Genomic DNA, 18146 nt, shown 5'->3' on the forward strand with positions numbered 1-18146 from the left:
AACATTCGAAATCTCCATCCCACCGTCCACTCGAATCACCTACACATGTTATTACAACACCGTCGAGTTTCTCACACTTCCTGTAATGTACGAAGCAGCATCCGAAAGCAAAAAGGACACCACATTCGCGACTTCCTCCACGCTTCCCATTCGTCCCAAACTGATCTTTTTCACCAGTTCCTCGCGATCTCGCACCGACTTCTCGGTCATGTCCGTGGCAATGAAGCCCGGCTCCACCACATTGCTTCGCACATTGAATCTGCCCATCTCCTTCGCCACCGAGCGAGAAAAGCCAAGCAAGGCGGACTTTGTCATGGCATATCCGGACTGACCCACTCGTCCTCCCTCGCCCACGATACTACCCAGCGTGACAATACTTCCCTTTCTCTGTTTCATCATGTGGGGGAGAACGGCTTGGGTCATTGACACGGTTCCTAGAATATTGGTTTCGATCAAGGCTTCCAGTTCGCTTTTCTTGGCTCGGATTGCCAGACTGTCGATGTTAATACCTATGTGATTGAGAAAATAGCGGCGGTACCTGCAATCAATCTCACTCTCCAGGCTTACCTGCGACATTCACTAAACCAACAGGTTTCCCCAATTCGGAAACGATTTTGGACACAGATGATCTTGAAAGAAGAGGAGAGACATGCCATACTTGACACTTTCTTCATCTCGAATATCACACTGAAGAGCGACATGTTTTTTTCCGTCTGCATTAATAATGAACACAGATCTTTACTTTTTTCACAGAGATGCTGAACCAAAAACACCTCTTCGCTCCTTGCAAGCAATCCAAGAGCGTATCCGCGTTCTGCAAGCGTGGTAGCGATGGCTTTCCCAATTCCACGACTACATCCGGAAATGATGCATACCTGACTCATTCTCGTTTCCTCTGTTAGTGCTTCTTTTTCTATCTAGTCTTAAATATATCTGTTCACTTTACAATTTCTAAAGCAAAAATGAAACCAAATTAGCAACTCTAGCGTAGACTATGCATTCTCTCACTTTTCATTCAACAAACAGTCCAACTAAGAATAAATGACAAGTTTCTGAAGTCTTTTGTCAGCGGATTCCACCCCAGCATGGTTCTGGTTTGATACACCTTTAGGTGCTCATCCATGAAGTTATTCAGCTTCATAATCTACGGTATCGCACCTCCCTTTCTTCCCTACCATTCCCTCGTTCTTCGTCACGGTCTTCACCAACCTCGCTAATGTCGTGAAATCGGTAGGGAAGAAAATATCGCGCGTGTATTTCCCCTCCAAATACGATCGGTGGTCGGTGCATCGTCCCTTTTCGTCATAACTACACACAATCGGTCCATTCACGCAGTTAACCGGCGAATTCAGATCGCCCTCCGCGCAAGGAGGCAAATAATCGAAGTCTACATCGGAGAAACCCTCCGTTTCTACCATAGCCCACGATGTGGAGAGTCGGAGCCAGCCGGGTAACACGGTTTAACAGATCGAGGAACACCGTGGGAATGAACGCTTCGGAGGGAATGAACTTTTTGAATCGAACCGCACGGTTGTTTCCGAGCGCGGAGTCGCGGTTATACGCGTCGATTGTGGCGTTCTGGTGCTCTGCGAGGGTGATCATGGAGTAGTCCGAAGCCAGCAAGAACTCGACGTACTGGCGAATCAGCGGGTCCGACACCGGGCTATTCGCAAAACCCGATCAACGCGTACAGAAAGAGCTCGTCGAAGGCCTTTCCGTTGGGAGCCACGATGCACTGCTCGTATTGGTCGAATGAATCGCCCTTGCTGCCGTAGTGAACGCGGATTTTGTCGTGAGGAAGCGAGCTCAGGACGTCGGTGAGGATGAGGAAGGCGGAGTCGCTGAGAAACGAGCATTTCTCCTTGTCCTGCTATGAAGGGAGTGGAGGGAGGAGGAACTACGATCGAGTACAGCTGGACTTTGTCTGCGAACTCGTCGGGAATGGAGAGGGGCTTGAAGTAGACGCTATGCATGGGAGGAGAAGAGAAGGGATACTCGTCTGTGAGGTAGTAGTAGCGGAGCGTCTTGTACACGTTGGGGAATTTCGCCTTGTAGTAGGACAAAATCGCTTTCATGTTCGTGATGCTTCCCTTTGCCACTTCGAGAATCGTCAGGGGCGTTCCTAGCTTGTGTTTTTTCAGAATATAGTTGGCTATGCCCTCGGAAAAGAAGGGGGTAAACAGTTCGACAGCGTTCATGTAGTTGACTCCCTGCGCCTAGTCGTTACTTTTCAAAATTGGACTCCAACATCGTAGATTGCGCGTATTTTCTTGTTAAACTCCCACTTACCCCAAAGACTACCAAAGTCGATCGGTTCGTCCAAAATTCCAACTTTCTTATTTCGATTATATCCCTTATCGTTATTATAGAGAGCATCCTTGATAAAATCACGAGTCAGTACAGCACCTTCAGAATCATTGAAAAACACAAATTCATACCATTTAGTGAACTCACGCAACGTACTTGCGTAGCCAAACGAGGTATCACACGACTACTCAACTTAGCAAACATATCTTTACAGTAACACTCTTGAATAATAGAAACGAACTCAACTAATTTTGCGGATTAACAATGTTGAATGGTAGTGATTCTTTTGAAATGGAAGAAGAAGTCACCTTTCAAGTGAACGAGTCCGTTATTATCGAGGACAAAGGTTTATTCTACGAAGGAAGAGTAAAAGAACGAATTGGAAGATGAGTCGTAGATATTGGACGTGAAGAACGGAAAATATTATGTTCACTTTAGCGGATGGCCAAAAAGGTATGATAAATGGGTTGAGTTCGATGATCTCAACAAACAAAATGAAATGAATCGGGCATTGATGAAAATGAACAACAAATCCAATAAAGACAAGGAAAACAAACCTTATTTCAAAACAAGTCTACTGAGTGAGTTGGTAGTGTATCTCTATGATTTTAATAATAGAACATGGTGAGTGAGATAAAACAAAAATACAAATTCCCATTTTTACTAAAACAACGTCTGGTGGAAGAATGGTACATTGTGAAAAACCGGAAACTCTTTATTCCTCTTCCTCGATCTCCTAATATAAAACAAATTCTTCAATTGGTATGTATTGTGTTTGTTCATTGTAATAGATTAGTGGGAATCAGAATGTAAAAGCGAGTCTTCAGTCGCTCATCAAAGTGCAATCGAAGTATGAAATGAAATGATTGTATGAACTATGTAGTTAATTGAAGGTTTAATGTATTATATGAAGAACTGCATGGACAAATCGATAATCTATCACGAAGAAGAAAGTCAATTTTGTCAAGTGAATGATATAAAGAATGTGAACTATGTTGAAATGTATGGAGCTGAACACTTGCTTCGCGCAGTGTGTATGAAATATGAACTGAATGAAATTAATTTGTGTAGATATGCTTCCAATATTGTACAGTTCTGCGGATATTTCTGAGAAAGAAAGCGAACAGATCCATGAGGTGGTTTTCAGTCTCTATCAGTTTTTACTGAGGCATCCTCAGTATTTCTGCAGCTTCGATGAGTACACGTCTCTGGAAGAGAGTATCAAGAATTTGGTTTGAATTGTAATTTGTTTTATGGACACACCTTTTGTCTCTGCTGAGATTTACAGGGGGAGAGCCTATCCAAAGCAGACTCCTGGGCATACAAAGAAGTGTATTTCTGTGAATTCTGCTGGCTTCGTGGCTCTTATCGATACTTATTCTTGGTTTGTTTTAAATCCATATACAAATGCGGTTTATTCATTTCCTGGAAGTTTTTCAGCGGTCCAAGAGGAAGAAGAGAATACAAGCAGCAAAAAACGAGTATTGATTCCCAAATGATTGTAATTGGTCTAGCCAAGTCCAGACGATCAAGAGAAATCACACCCAAAGATCAAGAAAGAACCTTGCATAATAGAATGGTCTCCTGATGGATTTGGATACGATAATTCGAGTCTATTATTGACAATAAAGTACGATCCTGCTATTGAGCTGTGGAGTTTGCCTACAACGCAAGGAGTTTTGTACATGAAGAAAGTGGCCGACTTGCTGTCTTGTATCAAATCAACCAAGATATTTTCTGAGCACTGTGTCCCTATCCGCAGCTTCAGCTGTTGTTTCAATAAACCCTCTCTGACGTTGGTTATTTCGATCAATTCTGCGCTCTTTTTCTTCTTTTTCTCTTGGAAGTCAGATCATCTCGATATCGATTTGAAATCGTGTCAATGGTGTCATGAGGACATTACAAGCTGTTCTTGGAGCAATCAAACTCTCTATTGCGGAACCATCTCTGGAAAAGTCATTCAGCTCACTAGCACTGCATTTGCACCGCTTCTCTCCCCGAGTGGAGCCATGGAACTTGATTCCATTCCAAACGAATCAAAACCCGAAACATCGAATTCCATCGAAAGAATAAACTCATTGGAAGAGAAAAGCGATTTCATTCATGTGTCACTCCATTCGACCAGCATTGAAAGCGAAGCCGTGGAGACGACGCTTCTCAATTCCATCCTTCAATCACCTCACGCAATGCAGGGAGGGATTGTTTCAATCCAGGAAACAAATGACAATCGAATCCTAATCCACGACGGAGCGAATCTCTGCGTTCGCAATCCGTATGGAGAATGGGAATATTACAATGTCCCAGATGGAATTCTCTGCGTCAATTCCTCTCTTCAAATCATCACCAAATCGATGCAAATCACAAAACTGAATGAGTTTGTCCAGCCGATCAGTTATTTTCTTCCGCCTCTCACCGACTTTGCACTGATCGACGCCACTCCTCTTCATTCTTCCTCTTCTTTTCTCATTCTATTTTATATTGTTACCGGAATGCGAACCACTTCGGTCGATTTTCGGTTCCAGAACTATTCTCTCCTTTCTGTGGCCATTCCTTCAGAAATCAGTTGGATTCCTGGCTCCGTTCTCCTGCCCCAATGCATGAAGCGATGTTTGTTGCCTCAGTGGAGTTCAGGAAAGCTGGAAACGGAGCAGATTCAAATGATTTATTGTTGGTTATGCAAATTGATGCGTCAACGGCAGAAACTTCCCTTGGATATTAGGGAGGTGCGAAGAGTTTTGCGCGAAAAGTTTCACCAAAAAACAGCAAAGGCGCATGATTCGTTTAGTTTGTGTTACTATTGCCCTTGTTGTGAACAGACATGCTTACAAAGTGAAGGACATTTGGAGTGGTGCTGTCTGGCGTCCTTGGATCTCTACTGTCCAGTAAGCGGAAAATTGCTGTTGGAGAGCAAAGAAGTGAAGGTTTGTCCATGCTGCCAGCTGTCCTATTTGGAGGCTTCAGAGTGCGTTTTCTGTGGATTGAAGCTTCGTTCAATGCTTCGAGGTCCTTGCTTGTCACAACCCATCAATCGTGAATTCATTCATTGCTATCAAGGAACCGAATCGAGTATAGAAGAATCGTGGAATCAAATAGAATCTTATTCAGTCTGGAATGTTTGTAATAATAAATCGCTGAATGAATTCGAATAAAGAAATTGAATGAAATATGAATTCAATCAACAAATATATCAAGAACAATAGTAATCCAAATCATAATATCATTCATATATATTGAGTTAATCAATCGATCAATAGAACCACCCATCTTTACCCAGCAAACAAACAAATGAACAAACAAACAAACAAACAAATGAACGAAGAGATAAATAGATAGATAGATAGATAGATAGATTCAACAAACAATTCATGTTATAAAACGATTCAAAGAATATTAAAACAGTGAATACATTACAAATTATTGAGGCGGTTCTGCAAATCTGACATGTTATTAGTATCCATCGCAGTAGTAGCGGTCGGACCTGTAGTTTCAGCAGGAGCTGCAACCGCTCCAGAAGGAGCAGCAGCAGCATCAGCTAATTGACTGATTCCGATTTCCGCAAGAACCTGATTTACCAACTCATCTTCAGCATCAGCATCGTCTAAATCTCCCATAGCATTATCAAGAGCATCTCCAGTCAATTCTTGCATCATTTCGTTTCTCATTGACTCTTTAGAGTATTCCGCAACAATACGCTGAATAGACTTCGGATCCATCATTCCACTAATTGCTCTATATGTAGCGCAGGCTCCCTTAAGAGCACTCGTAATAGCTTCTTGACCACTCGCAGTCATTAGCTGAATTTGAATACCTTGTAAATTAGCCTTCGCAACCTCGAATTTTTCAATAGCCTTTCTGATTCGGACAAGATCCTTTGCAAATATCTTTACTTCGTTCTATACATAACAAAAACAAGACAAAACTCACAATTCGGCCTGCCTTAGCACTTCTCTTAATCGTGGTCTCCACCTCTCTTTGTCGACGTTTAATTTGTCTTTCTTCTCGATCAATCTCACGAATGGATTGACGAATCGCGCTTTTGTTTTCATTTAATATTTCCTTCGTTGTCTTACTAGGAGCAGCACCCATTATTTAATAATAACTAAACTCAGAAAAATAATATAACGATCCAAGTTATAAACTGTGCCGTTATTTATTGGTGAACCAGTTCTTACTCGATTTAGGGAATCAAGCCCGCATTCCTTCGACTGAATTTGGTTCTTTTTCCATATACTCATGAACAAACGATATTCAATTGTATTTGTCCAAACTAGACTTTTTTGTAAACCCCCATTTTTGGTTTGTGTTTAGTGTGAATTGAGAGATTCAATGTCATCTGTTCCTTGTTATCATCAGTAGGACTCTATAGAAAAGAATTTCGTAATTTTGATAGGCTTGAGGATGTTTACGATAATGTTGGTGAAATCCAATCTCGTTTTACGGAATTGAACAACTTGTTCGAGGAGAAGTATCATTGTAAACCTGACTTCTACGTTCGTGCTCCTGGTCGTGTGAATCTGATTGGGGAGTCTATTATATACTATTTAATTTGATTGTCTCCGATATTGGATGTGAAGAACGGAAAATATTATGTTCACTTTAGCGGATGGCCAAAAAGGTATGATAAATGGGTCGAGTTCGATGATCTCAACAAACAAAATGAAATGAATCGGGCATTGATGAAAATGAACAACAAATCCAATAAAGACAAGGAAAGCAAACCCTATTTCAAAACAAGTCTACTGAGTGAGTTGGTAGTGTATCTCTATGATTTTAATAATAGAACATGGTGAGTGAGATAAAACAAAAATACAAATTCCCATTTTTACTAAAACAACGTCTGGTGGAAGAATGGTACATTGTGAAAAACCGGAAACTCTTTATTCCTCTTCCTCGATCTCCCAATATAAAACAAATTCTTCAATTGGTATGTATTGTGTTTGTTCATTGTAATAGATTAGTGGGAATCAGAATGTAAAAGCGAGTCTTCAGTCGCTCATCAAAGTGCAATCGAAGTATGAAATGAAATGATTGTATGAACTATGTAGTTAATTGAAGGTTTAATGTATTATATGAAGAACTGCATGGACAAATCGATAATCTATCACGAAGAAGAAAGTCAATTTTGTCAAGTGAATGATATAAAGAATGTGAACTATGTTGAAATGTATGGAGCTGAACACTTGCTTCGCGCAGTGTGTATGAAATATGAACTGAATGAAATTAATTTGTGTAGATATGCTTCCAATATTGTACAGTTCTGCGGATATTTCTGAGAAAGAAAGCGAACAGATCCATGAGGTGGTTTTCAGTCTCTATCAGTTTTTACTGAGGCATCCTCAGTATTTCTGCAGCTTCGATGAGTACACGTCTCTGGAAGAGAGTATCAAGAATTTGGTTTGAATTGTAATTTGTTTTATGGACACACCTTTTGTCTCTGCTGAGATTTACAGGGGGAGAGCCTATCCAAAGCAGACTCCTGGGCATACAAAGAAGTGTATTTCTGTGAATTCTGCTGGCTTCGTGGCTCTTATCGATACTTATTCTTGGTTTGTTTTAAATCCATATACAAATGCGGTTTATTCATTTCCTGGAAGTTTTTCAGCGGTCCAAGAGGAAGAAGAGAATACAAGCAGCAAAAAACGAGTATTGATTCCCAAATGATTGTAATTGGTCTAGCCAAGTCCAGACGATCAAGAGAAATCACACCCAAAGATCAAGAAAGAACCTTGCATAATAGAATGGTCTCCTGATGGATTTGGATACGATAATTCGAGTCTATTATTGACAATAAAGTACGATCCTGCTATTGAGCTGTGGAGTTTGCCTACAACGCAAGGAGTTTTGTACATGAAGAAAGTGGCCGACTTGCTGTCTTGTATCAAATCAACCAAGATATTTTCTGAGCACTGTGTCCCTATCCGCAGCTTCAGCTGTTGTTTCAATAAACCCTCTCTGACGTTGGTTATTTCGATCAATTCTGCGCTCTTTTTCTTCTTTTTCTCTTGGAAGTCAGATCATCTCGATATCGATTTGAAATCGTGTCAATGGTGTCATGAGGACATTACAAGCTGTTCTTGGAGCAATCAAACTCTCTATTGCGGAACCATCTCTGGAAAAGTCATTCAGCTCACTAGCACTGCATTTGCACCGCTTCTCTCCCCGAGTGGAGCCATGGAACTTGATTCCATTCCAAACGAATCAAAACCCGAAACATCGAATTCCATCGAAAGAATAAACTCATTGGAAGAGAAAAGCGATTTCATTCATGTGTCACTCCATTCGACCAGCATTGAAAGCGAAGCCGTGGAGACGACGCTTCTCAATTCCATCCTTCAATCACCTCACGCAATGCAGGGAGGGATTGTTTCAATCCAGGAAACAAATGACAATCGAATCCTAATCCACGACGGAGCGAATCTCTGCGTTCGCAATCCGTATGGAGAATGGGAATATTACAATGTCCCAGATGGAATTCTCTGCGTCAATTCCTCTCTTCAAATCATCACCAAATCGATGCAAATCACAAAACTGAATGAGTTTGTCCAGCCGATCAGTTATTTTCTTCCGCCTCTCACCGACTTTGCACTGATCGACGCCACTCCTCTTCATTCTTCCTCTTCTTTTCTCATTCTATTTTATATTGTTACCGGAATGCGAACCACTTCGGTCGATTTTCGGTTCCAGAACTATTCTCTCCTTTCTGTGGCCATTCCTTCAGAAATCAGTTGGATTCCTGGCTCCGTTCTCCTGCCCCAATGCATGAAGCGATGTTTGTTGCCTCAGTGGAGTTCAGGAAAGCTGGAAACGGAGCAGATTCAAATGATTTATTGTTGGTTATGCAAATTGATGCGTCAACGGCAGAAACTTCCCTTGGATATTAGGGAGGTGCGAAGAGTTTTGCGCGAAAAGTTTCACCAAAAAACAGCAAAGGCGCATGATTCGTTTAGTTTGTGTTACTATTGCCCTTGTTGTGAACAGACATGCTTACAAAGTGAAGGACATTTGGAGTGGTGCTGTCTGGCGTCCTTGGATCTCTACTGTCCAGTAAGCGGAAAATTGCTGTTGGAGAGCAAAGAAGTGAAGGTTTGTCCATGCTGTCAGCTGTCCTATTTGGAGGCTTCAGAGTGCGTTTTCTGTGGATTGAAGCTTCGTTCAATGCTTCGAGGTCCTTGCTTGTCACAACCCATCAATTGTGAATTCATTCATTGCTATCAAGGAACCGAATCGAGTATAGAAGAATCGTGGAATCAAATAGAATCTTATTCAGTCTGGAATGTTTGTAATAATAAATCGCTGAATGAATTCGAATAAAGAAATTGAATGAAATATGAATTCAATCAACAAATATATCAAGAACAATAGTAATCCAAATCATAATATCATTCATATATATTGAGTTAATCAATCGATCAATAGAACCACCCATCTTTACCCAGCAAACAAACAAATGAACAAACAAACAAACAAACAAATGAACGAAGAGATAAATAGATAGATAGATAGATAGATTCAACAAACAATTCATGTTATAAAACGATTCAAAGAATATTAAAACAGTGAATACATTACAAATTATTGAGGCGGTTCTGCAAATCTGACATGTTATTAGTATCCATCGCAGTAGTAGCGGTCGGACCTGTAGTTTCAGCAGGAGCTGCAACCGCTCCAGAAGGAGCAGCAGCAGCATCAGCTAATTGACTGATTCCGATTTCCGCAAGAACCTGATTTACCAACTCATCTTCAGCATCAGCATCGTCTAAATCTCCCATAGCATTATCAAGAGCATCTCCAGTCAATTCTTGCATCATTTCGTTTCTCATTGACTCTTTAGAGTATTCCGCAACAATACGCTGAATAGACTTCGGATCCATCATTCCACTAATCGTTCTGTATGTAGCGCAGGCTCCCTTAAGAGCACTCGTAATAGCTTCTTGACCACTCGCAGTCATTAGCTGAATTTGAATACCTTGTAAATTAGCCTTCGCAACCTCGAATTTTTCAATGGCCTTTCTGATTCGGACAAGATCCTTTGCAAATATCTTTACTTCGTTCTATACATAACAAAAACAAGACAAAACTCACAATTCGGCCTGCCTTAGCACTTCTCTTAATCGTGGTCTCCACCTCTCTTTGTCGACGTTTAATTTGTCTTTCTTCTCGATCAATCTCACGAATGGATTGACGAATCGCGCTTTTGTTTTCATTTAATATTTCCTTCGTTGTCTTACTAGGAGCAGCACCCATTATTTAATAATAACTAAACTCAGAAAAATAATATAACGATCCAAGTTATAAACTGTGCCGTTATTTATTGGTGAACCAGTTCTTACTCGATTTAGGGAATCAAGCCCGCATTCCTTCGACTGAATTTGGTTCTTTTTCCATATACTCATGAACAAACGATATTCAATTGTATTTGTCCAAACTAGACTTTTTTGTAAACCCCCATTTTTGGTTTGTGTTTAGTGTGAATTGAGAGATTCAATGTCATCTGTTCCTTGTTATCATCGGTAGGACACTATAGAAAAGAATTTCGTAATTTTGATAGGCTTGAGGATGTTTACGATAATGTTGGTGAAATCCAATCTCGTTTTACGGAATTGAACAACTTATTCGAGGAGAAGTATCATTGTAAACCTGACTTCTACGTTCGTGCTCCTGGTCGTGTGAATCTGATTGGAGAGCATATTGACTACCACGGGTTGGTTATCTACTCACTCCATCACACAAAGTTATTCCGTATTCCCCATGGCTATCGTGAACGACATGATCATTGCTGTATCTTCAGAAGAGAACACTTCTGGAGCGACCGAATTCTCTGTTCACAACGTGGTACGCCCTCCATTCCCTCGCCTGACCGTCAGAATCCGAAGTTCGCATCGAGCACTCTCCCCGTCGATCCCAAAGCTCCCATGAGCCCCGAGCACAACTGGTCTCTCTACTTCCAATGCGGCTACAAGGGTGCCTTCGACCACTTCGACACCGCCGTACCTCTCCTTGCCTTCCTCCACCCCAGCACAATCCTCCTCGCCTCCTCAAGATCGCCATGAGCGGCACCGTTCCTCCCGCCGCCGGCGTTTCCTCCTCCTCCGCCTTCGTCGTCGCCTCCTGCATGGCCACCGCGCTCGCCAACGGCATGGCCTTCGATAAGAGTTCCCTCGCCGAGGCCTGCCGCGTTGCCGAGTTCCCCTTTTCCACCCTTTCCACGATAGGTTCTACATCGGAACCATGGGCGGCGGCATGGATCAGGCCATCTCCGTGCACGGAATCCGCGGTTATGCCTCGCATATTGAGTTCAATCCGCTCAAAGCCACTCCCGTGCAGCTCCCCGCGGGAGGCGTCTTCGTCATCTCCAACTCCTTCTACCAGGCGCCGAAGGCGGTTACCGCGGCTACAGGGTACAATCTGCGCGTCGTGGAGGGCCGTTTGGCGGCAAAACTGATCGCGAAGGCGTTCGGATTACCGCGGTTCTTGGAGTACGTGACGCTGCGCGAGCTGCAGCACGACCTCGGCGACAAAACGCTCGAGGAAATGCAGGCGATCGTCAAGGAAACGCTCCACGAAACGCCCTACACAACCGCGGAAATCGAGGCGGAGCTCGGGGAACTGACGCAACCGCGGTTATTCGCGGACCGTCCGGCGGCGGCGAAGGTGCTGGAGGTGAACTCGTCGTTCAAGTGCCAGCAGCGCGCGCTGCACGTGCTTTCGGAGGCTGATCGGGTTTTGAAGTTCCGCGCGGTGTGCGAAGACGAATTGCCGCGCAAACTGGAGCGGCTCGGGGAGCTGATGAACGAGTCGCATGCGAGCTGCGATGGATTGTATGAGTGCTCGTGCGAGCAGCTGAATGAGCTGGTGGAGATCGCGAGGTCGATGTGGATGATGGGGATGATGCGTAGACGCCATGGAGCGATCGGGTCGAGACTGACGGGCGCGGGATGGGGAGGCTGCGCGGTGCATTTGGTCAAGGAGGAGGCGCTGGAGGAGTTCATGAAGGCGTTGAGGGAGGAGTACTATGTGAAGCATGGGTTCGACGAGGAACAAATCAAGCAGGGACTTTTCGCATCGAAGCCTGGAGCCGGAGCGTGCTACTTTGAGGGGATTGAGTTTTAATCGGCAGGCTTGAGGTGTTTGTTTGTTTGTTTGACATGATAAGTACATGATGAAGAATAGGACAGGAAGGTGAAAAGGGGGGAGGATTGGAGTCGTTGCTTGATTGTGTGTGAATGGTATTCGGAAGGGGTTTTAGGATGAAAGAGAAAGGATCAGATGACAAAAAGAAAAAGAGAAAATGAGAGAAAAGTGGAAAGCAGTGAGTTTGGAACAAAGTGAGCATGTTTGATCGAAACAGGTGATTCACTCATTTTCAGGCGTTTTTCAAACATTCAATAGATGCCTAAACTTGCATCCACCCCCCTCAAACAAAATCCTTTCCATTTCTTTCGTTCCAACAAACAACCCTCCACGACCACAATCCTCCTCCTTCTTCCTTCCTCTCTACTGCACCAGCGACAACACCGTCTGCGTCAGCTCGGGATCCTGGCTCCGCACCGCGATCTTCAGCACACATCCGTACTGCTGGCTCAGAATCACTTGGCACCGCGCCATCACCAGCGTCTCTCCCAGCACGCGTCCCGCGAGCAGCAGCGTATGATTGGTGGCCTACGTCACATCCCTCCGTCACGGCAACCCCCATGGGCACGCGCTCGCTTCCCTCCATGGGCGCGAGCCCCATCACCTCCACGATCTGCTTCACCGCGGTCTCCACGTCCTCGAACGGCAGCGTCACCTTCTCCACGGCCTCGCCCTGCGCCTCGCCGGCCTCGCTCCACGCCGCTCGGAAGTCGCTCACCGCGGGTCTGGCCACGAAGTCGGGGAAGCTCAGGAGCACGTCCTCGACGGGATACTCCTCCTCGAAGCCCTCGATCGCGTCCACGTCGTCCAGCTCCTCCTCCTCCACGTCCTTCGCCACGAACTTCACCGTCGCGCCGAACGCCGCCTCGGGCACGCCTCCCGCGGGATCGAACCCCAGCGCCGCGAAGCAGGTCCCCGCGCAGCCCCAGGGGATCGTGGCCGCGGGGAGCGCGAGGAGCGGCGTCCAGCAGGCGGCGTCGCCGTCGCGGAGAGCGAGCTGGACGGTCACGTCGGTCATGACCTGGCCTTCGATCGTGTTCTCCACGCTGAACTCCAGCACCACGTGCCGAGCGAACACGTGCTTCCGCACGCTCACCGCGTACTCCGTCTCCGCCTCCGTCAGACGCACCGCGGGACTGCTCCGCACCACGCTCCCGAACGCCGCGAACTCCGCCTGCTCCAGCACACAGCTCTGCGACGATTCCCGCGGGACGGACAACGACTCCCGCGGGGAAGAGCACGCCGCCGCCGCCGCCTCCTCGCGACGCGGCTTGGCGATTACCGCGGGGAGATGCTCGAAATCGATGGTTTCCACGTTCTGCTCGCGCGCCGCCAGCAGCCGCTCCCGCAGGTTCCCCGCGTCCAGTTTCCCCGGTTTCTCCAGTTTCTCCGATCGGTCTCCGGCTGCTCCTTCTTCCTAGACTGGACCGGTTTCCCCGTTTCTACCCCTCTCTGCGCGTCCAGATTCCGCAGTGCCACGAGCGCGGCAACGGCTCTTTCCCGCGCTTCGTCGTTCTCGTCGCTCAGACTCCCGCGCAGCAGCGTCTCCACGCCGCGCCTCACCGCGGGGACCCTCTCGGCGAAACGCCCGAGCGCCTGGATGGCCGCCGCGCGCACCGCCGCTCCCTCCAAAATCACGCGGTTGTACAGAAACCGCGTGAAACGCCCGGGCGCCACCGCGGCGGCGCCTTCCGCGGATAACACGTGCAGCACGCGGATGATGACCCGCGGGAAATCGCAGTCCTCGATGCACTCGCAGAGCTGCAGCAGAACCGGCTCCATAGCCGCGGGAATCGCGTGCATAATCGCGATCAGCGTATCCACAATCGCGGTTTTCAGCGCCTCCGACCCCTCCTAGCGCTCACATCCCCGCGGGACGCCTACACAGCGCAGCAGCGAGCCGAGGAAGGCGAGAATTGCCGAGACCTTCTCCGGGAATTTCTCAGTCAAGCTCAGCAAGGACCGCACCAGCAGCTGCTTGAACTCGTCGTCCAGATCGGCCATTGTCCCGTTCAGCTGCTTCAGCAGGCCGTCGATCCTATCGGTCAGCGCGTCCCCGCGGGGATACCGGGCCTCGTCGACGGTCTGCAGCAGCGTGCTGATCGCCAGCGTCGCGATCGACCGGTTCGCGTCGCCCGCCAAAACCTCCAGATCCCCGTTGCAGCTCGCCACGCTCGCCGGATTCCGCCGTGACAACTCGTGCAGCAGCCGAACCGCGGCAAACCGGTTCGCCGCGCGCGACGAGCCCAGCTGGATCTGCAGCATGTTCACCGCGGGGGAGAGCTCCGCCTCGGTCAGATCGGGGAAACGGAGAAACGCGCGGGCAGCTTCGAAGGCGACCATCTAGAGAGAAGGAGAGAACCGCGGGGACATCGTTGGCGTGGCGAAGACATTTGACAAGGAGGTCAAAAAGCGCGGGGCGAAGCTCCTGCGCGGGATCTTCGCGAAGCAGCAAAATGGCGGCACGAAGAAGCTGGCAGACCGCCAACGGCGAAGACGGCAATCGCTGCTGCAGCTGCGCCACCAACTACCCCTAATCGTGGAAACGTGGAACCACCTTGGCGAGCGCGAGCCGGTCGTTGCGTTTCATGGCGAAAAGGAGGAGAAAACCGTGGTATTGGACCATCTCGTCGGTGTAATTCAGCGATTGGCCGATTTCGCTGGACCAGCGACGAATCGCCTCAGGACTCACGCTGAGCAGGTAGAGGCCGCAGAGGAGGGCGGAGGAGGCGACGATCGGGTTTTTGTGGACGATGGCTTGCTTGATGTAACGCTCGGTTTGGGAGAGGAGCGAGGCCTAATGATGATGAGGAGGATGGCATGATCGATCCTACGTCGAGGATGCGGGAGAGTACGCGGAGACTGTTCGCTCGGAAGAGTTCGTTGTCCGAGTTGAGGTCTTTGAGGAGTGTGCTCACGATGATGATAACTTCTTCCGCAGAGGTCTTTTCGGCGATTTCTTTGATGAACAGATAGGCCATGCGACGCAGGTTCGGCTAGAATGAATCAGAATCAGGGAGAGAGAGAAATACCTCCTGGCTTTGGAACAGCTTCGTAGCGCCGAAGAAAACGTCACTCACTTCGTTGTTGGTGAGTGTTTCGCCCTCCACGATCACCAGATAGAGCACTTTCGCCATGAGCAAGCAGCACAAGTCCGGCTTGTTGGTTACGACGTCTGGATTGTTAAAGGCTCTGCATTCCTGCAGAACGGCCGATTTTGTGAGTCCATAGAACGGAGAGCCTACACAGAATCAAAACCATGCTTCTAGAGCGAACGTTTTAAATCGTCGTCCTTGTCGTGCCCTCCCAAATCGAAAAACTCCTTGCGGATGATGTTCAACACAGATTCAGGCTGGTCCTGGTCTTGGTTGTCTTTCCGAGTCTGATTATCCATCAGTAGGTGTGAATCTCCAAGAGAATGGATTTTATGCTGAATCAAGAAATGCCAAAAATCGGGAGAAAACCAGCAAGATTATAGAAGTGTATCATTTTACGGAATATCCTCCCAAATAATTTTGACATGGCATTGACACCGGGAGCAAAGATTGAGGACAGTGATATCGCGTTCATTGCACAACTCGAGCAAAGCATCGAGGAACATGAGTATAGCCGATCTTCGGAGGACATACAAGCCTACCTGAGCGTGAGTCAGTCGTTAGAGGGACTTTTAAGGAATGAGAAGGCGGTCGAACATTTGAAGGATTTTGTCGTGGATGAGCGATGCGAGGAGAATATTCTTTTCCTTTTGGATGTTAATTATTTCAAAATGATCTACAACGACAGTAATTACAGCGTGAGTCAAGTATTTTTGTTCTGCTCTCTGCTATTATAGAAACTATTGAAGGTCAACAAGATTGTACAGCAATATCTAATTCCTGTGTGTGTTTTGTTTGGATTGTGAGTCTAGGGAGAATCGTATGCGCAGTTGTACATTCCACGCTCTGTTATTGACCACTTCCACGCAACATATAAGAAATCAGAGGAGCTTCCTCCTATCACTTTGTTCGATGAAGTGGAGAAGGTTGTGATCGAAACGGTTCGCAAAGTAGTTGCACGGGGTCTGCGTAAGGCATAGACGAGTTATCAAAAGTTCATTCGCTCAGCAAATATTCGCCGATTGCTCGCCATGACAGTCCAAGACATAAAGGTAATGCCAGAAAATGTAATCGAATTATAACGTATTTGTTCACAAACACTCCACTTCGACTCGACTTTCTTTGGAGAAAAGTAACTCAAAATATCACGCGAGGCGACCATTCCCTTTTTCATCGCTTTCTTTTTCTCTGGACTGTAGCTGCTACTACTCGCAGTCCCATTATTTGTATTACTGTTTGTATTAGTATTTATATTTATATTAGTATTAGTATTGCTGTTGCTATGGCTATTCCTAGACTCACTTCCATTCCCATTGCTTTCCTGTTGTTGTTCCTGTAATTGTTCCTGTTGTTGTTGTTGTTGTTGTTTCTTCTTCTTCTCTTCGCTTTTAATCGCATCAAAGATCGACGACGCCACCACCGCCGCCTTCAATCCGCTTCGAAACGGCGTTCCCGGCCGACTGGACGCTCCCGACTCCCCGTTCACATGCACCTTCTTGCTCTCCGGCGTCGAAAAACTATCCGTGTGAACGAGAATCTCCGGGATGTTCGACCCCACGTTCTCCTCGTCGCAGCTGCTATCCACGATCAAGCGAGAGACCTCTCGCAGCCTCCACTGGTTCCCATACCGCCGGCTCTTCCACAGATAATCCTCGTCGTTCGCCTGGCTGTCCGCGATGATGTTCGCCTTCCCGTCCTTCGGCGAATCCACGTGCGAGTCCGTGATCGCGCTCGGATGCACGTTGCTCAGCTGCTCATTGCAGAGCAGATTCGACAGCGACTCCTCCTTCTCCTCCGGAAATAACTGGCTCGCCAGCTGGCTCGCGAGCTGCGAAAACTCCACCTATCGCTCACTCTGCTCTCGCAAAGCCAAAACGTTTTGGATCCAGGGGTGCTGCAGCGCCTCGTCGATCGTCAGACGCTTCGCCGGATCCACGACGACCAACTTGGTGATCAGATCCTTCGCTTCGGCGGAGATTCCCTTCCACACCGGGCTCTGGAAGCTGATTTCCGCGCCCATGATTTGCTGCGAGAGCGATTCGGCGCTGAACGGCAGGCTTCCCGACAGCACGACAAACAGCAAAACGCCCAGACTCCACATATCGACCGCTTTTCCGTAGGTGGTTTTGAGTCCGTGCTTCCCTCGACGCTCCAGAATCTACGCGTCGATTGCTGCGAGAGCAAGAAAACCTCCGGAGCGTAGTACTGCGGCGTTCCGCAGTAGGTGTGAAGGCCGTCGGCGACCGACTTGGCGAGTCCGAAATCGGTGACTTTGATGGCGGTGTTGTTGTTTTCGTACATGAGGAGAATGTTCTCGGGCTTGATATCGCGATGCACGATGTTCCGATGGTGGAGATAGTGGATCACTTCCAGCACGTTCTGCATCAGCGACCGCGCCTCCACCTCGTTGTATCGCCCCAGCTTGATGATTCGGTCGAAGAGATCGCCGCCCGTCACGAGTTCCATGATTATGTATAAGTGTTTCTGCGGCGTCAGACCCGCGCTCCATCCCGACCTTTCCCTGAATGATTTCCTTCATGAACGGAATCCCTGGATGGCTTAAGCTGCCCAGAAGCTCCGCTTCGCGCAGGATCGTTTTCATCTGGTCTTCCT

General features: G+C 47.0%; 8 protein-coding genes; 3 read left to right on the forward strand and 5 right to left on the reverse strand.

Annotated features, from left to right (window-relative positions):
* Nucleotides 1–4: 4 nt before the first annotated feature.
* Nucleotides 5–884, reverse strand: GSBLH_T00004238001 (3-oxoacyl-[acyl-carrier-protein] reductase; the record flags this gene model as incomplete). XM_013043106.1 has 3 exons in its annotated part: nt 5–509; nt 568–657; nt 689–884. The coding sequence occupies 3 exons, from the start codon at nt 882–884 to the stop codon at nt 52–54; spliced, it is 744 nt and encodes a 247-aa protein (XP_012898560.1). The 3' UTR covers nt 5–51.
* Nucleotides 885–942: 58 nt separating this feature from the next.
* GSBLH_T00007180001 (uncharacterized protein) lies at nt 943–2198 on the reverse strand (the record flags this gene model as incomplete). Its single annotated transcript, XM_013043107.1, has 6 exons — nt 943–951; nt 1025–1144; nt 1176–1387; nt 1416–1663; nt 1692–1870; nt 1902–2198. 6 exons carry the CDS (start codon nt 2196–2198, stop codon nt 943–945), a joined length of 1065 nt encoding a protein of 354 aa, XP_012898561.1.
* Nucleotides 2199–2598: 400 nt separating this feature from the next.
* On the forward strand, nt 2599–3545 carry GSBLH_T00006788001 (uncharacterized protein; the record flags this gene model as incomplete). Its single annotated transcript, XM_013043108.1, has 6 exons — nt 2599–2673; nt 2705–2896; nt 2926–3069; nt 3104–3157; nt 3191–3341; nt 3379–3545. The coding sequence occupies 6 exons, from the start codon at nt 2599–2601 to the stop codon at nt 3543–3545; spliced, it is 783 nt and encodes a 260-aa protein (XP_012898562.1).
* A 2127-nt stretch (nt 3546–5672) lies between these two features.
* On the reverse strand, nt 5673–10551 carry GSBLH_T00004239001 (uncharacterized protein; the record flags this gene model as incomplete). XM_013043109.1 has 2 exons in its annotated part: nt 5673–6200; nt 10390–10551. The coding sequence occupies 2 exons, from the start codon at nt 10549–10551 to the stop codon at nt 5715–5717; spliced, it is 648 nt and encodes a 215-aa protein (XP_012898563.1). The 3' UTR covers nt 5673–5714.
* A 223-nt stretch (nt 10552–10774) lies between these two features.
* GSBLH_T00004240001 (uncharacterized protein) lies at nt 10775–12417 on the forward strand (the record flags this gene model as incomplete). XM_013043110.1 has 6 exons in its annotated part: nt 10775–10817; nt 10856–11008; nt 11040–11139; nt 11172–11294; nt 11324–11490; nt 11520–12417. The coding sequence occupies exons 1-6, from the start codon at nt 10792–10794 to the stop codon at nt 12415–12417; spliced, it is 1467 nt and encodes a 488-aa protein (XP_012898564.1). The 5' UTR covers nt 10775–10791.
* Nucleotides 12418–12765: 348 nt separating this feature from the next.
* On the reverse strand, nt 12766–15435 carry GSBLH_T00004241001 (uncharacterized protein). XM_013043111.1 has 7 exons: nt 15273–15435; nt 14996–15235; nt 14810–14965; nt 14323–14781; nt 13867–14292; nt 12995–13816; nt 12766–12966 (listed from the first exon to the last, which is right to left on the reverse strand). Exons 1-7 carry the CDS (start codon nt 15417–15419, stop codon nt 12802–12804), a joined length of 2415 nt encoding a protein of 804 aa, XP_012898565.1. The 5' UTR covers nt 15420–15435; the 3' UTR covers nt 12766–12801.
* A 489-nt stretch (nt 15436–15924) lies between these two features.
* Nucleotides 15925–16615, forward strand: GSBLH_T00004242001 (uncharacterized protein; the record flags this gene model as incomplete). XM_013043112.1 has 4 exons in its annotated part: nt 15925–16240; nt 16271–16315; nt 16346–16483; nt 16514–16615. The coding sequence occupies exons 1-4, from the start codon at nt 16205–16207 to the stop codon at nt 16613–16615; spliced, it is 321 nt and encodes a 106-aa protein (XP_012898566.1). The 5' UTR covers nt 15925–16204.
* Nucleotides 16616–17383: 768 nt separating this feature from the next.
* On the reverse strand, nt 17384–18135 carry GSBLH_T00004243001 (uncharacterized protein; the record flags this gene model as incomplete). Its single annotated transcript, XM_013043113.1, has 2 exons — nt 17384–17691; nt 17724–18135. The coding sequence occupies 2 exons, from the start codon at nt 18133–18135 to the stop codon at nt 17384–17386; spliced, it is 720 nt and encodes a 239-aa protein (XP_012898567.1).
* Nucleotides 18136–18146: the final 11 nt, after the last annotated feature.

Source organism: Blastocystis hominis (genome assembly GCF_000151665.1).
Source record: "Blastocystis hominis, Singapore isolate B (sub-type 7) whole genome shotgun sequence assembly, scaffold_6".
Classification (NCBI taxonomy): Eukaryota; class Bigyra; order Opalinata; family Blastocystidae; genus Blastocystis; species Blastocystis hominis.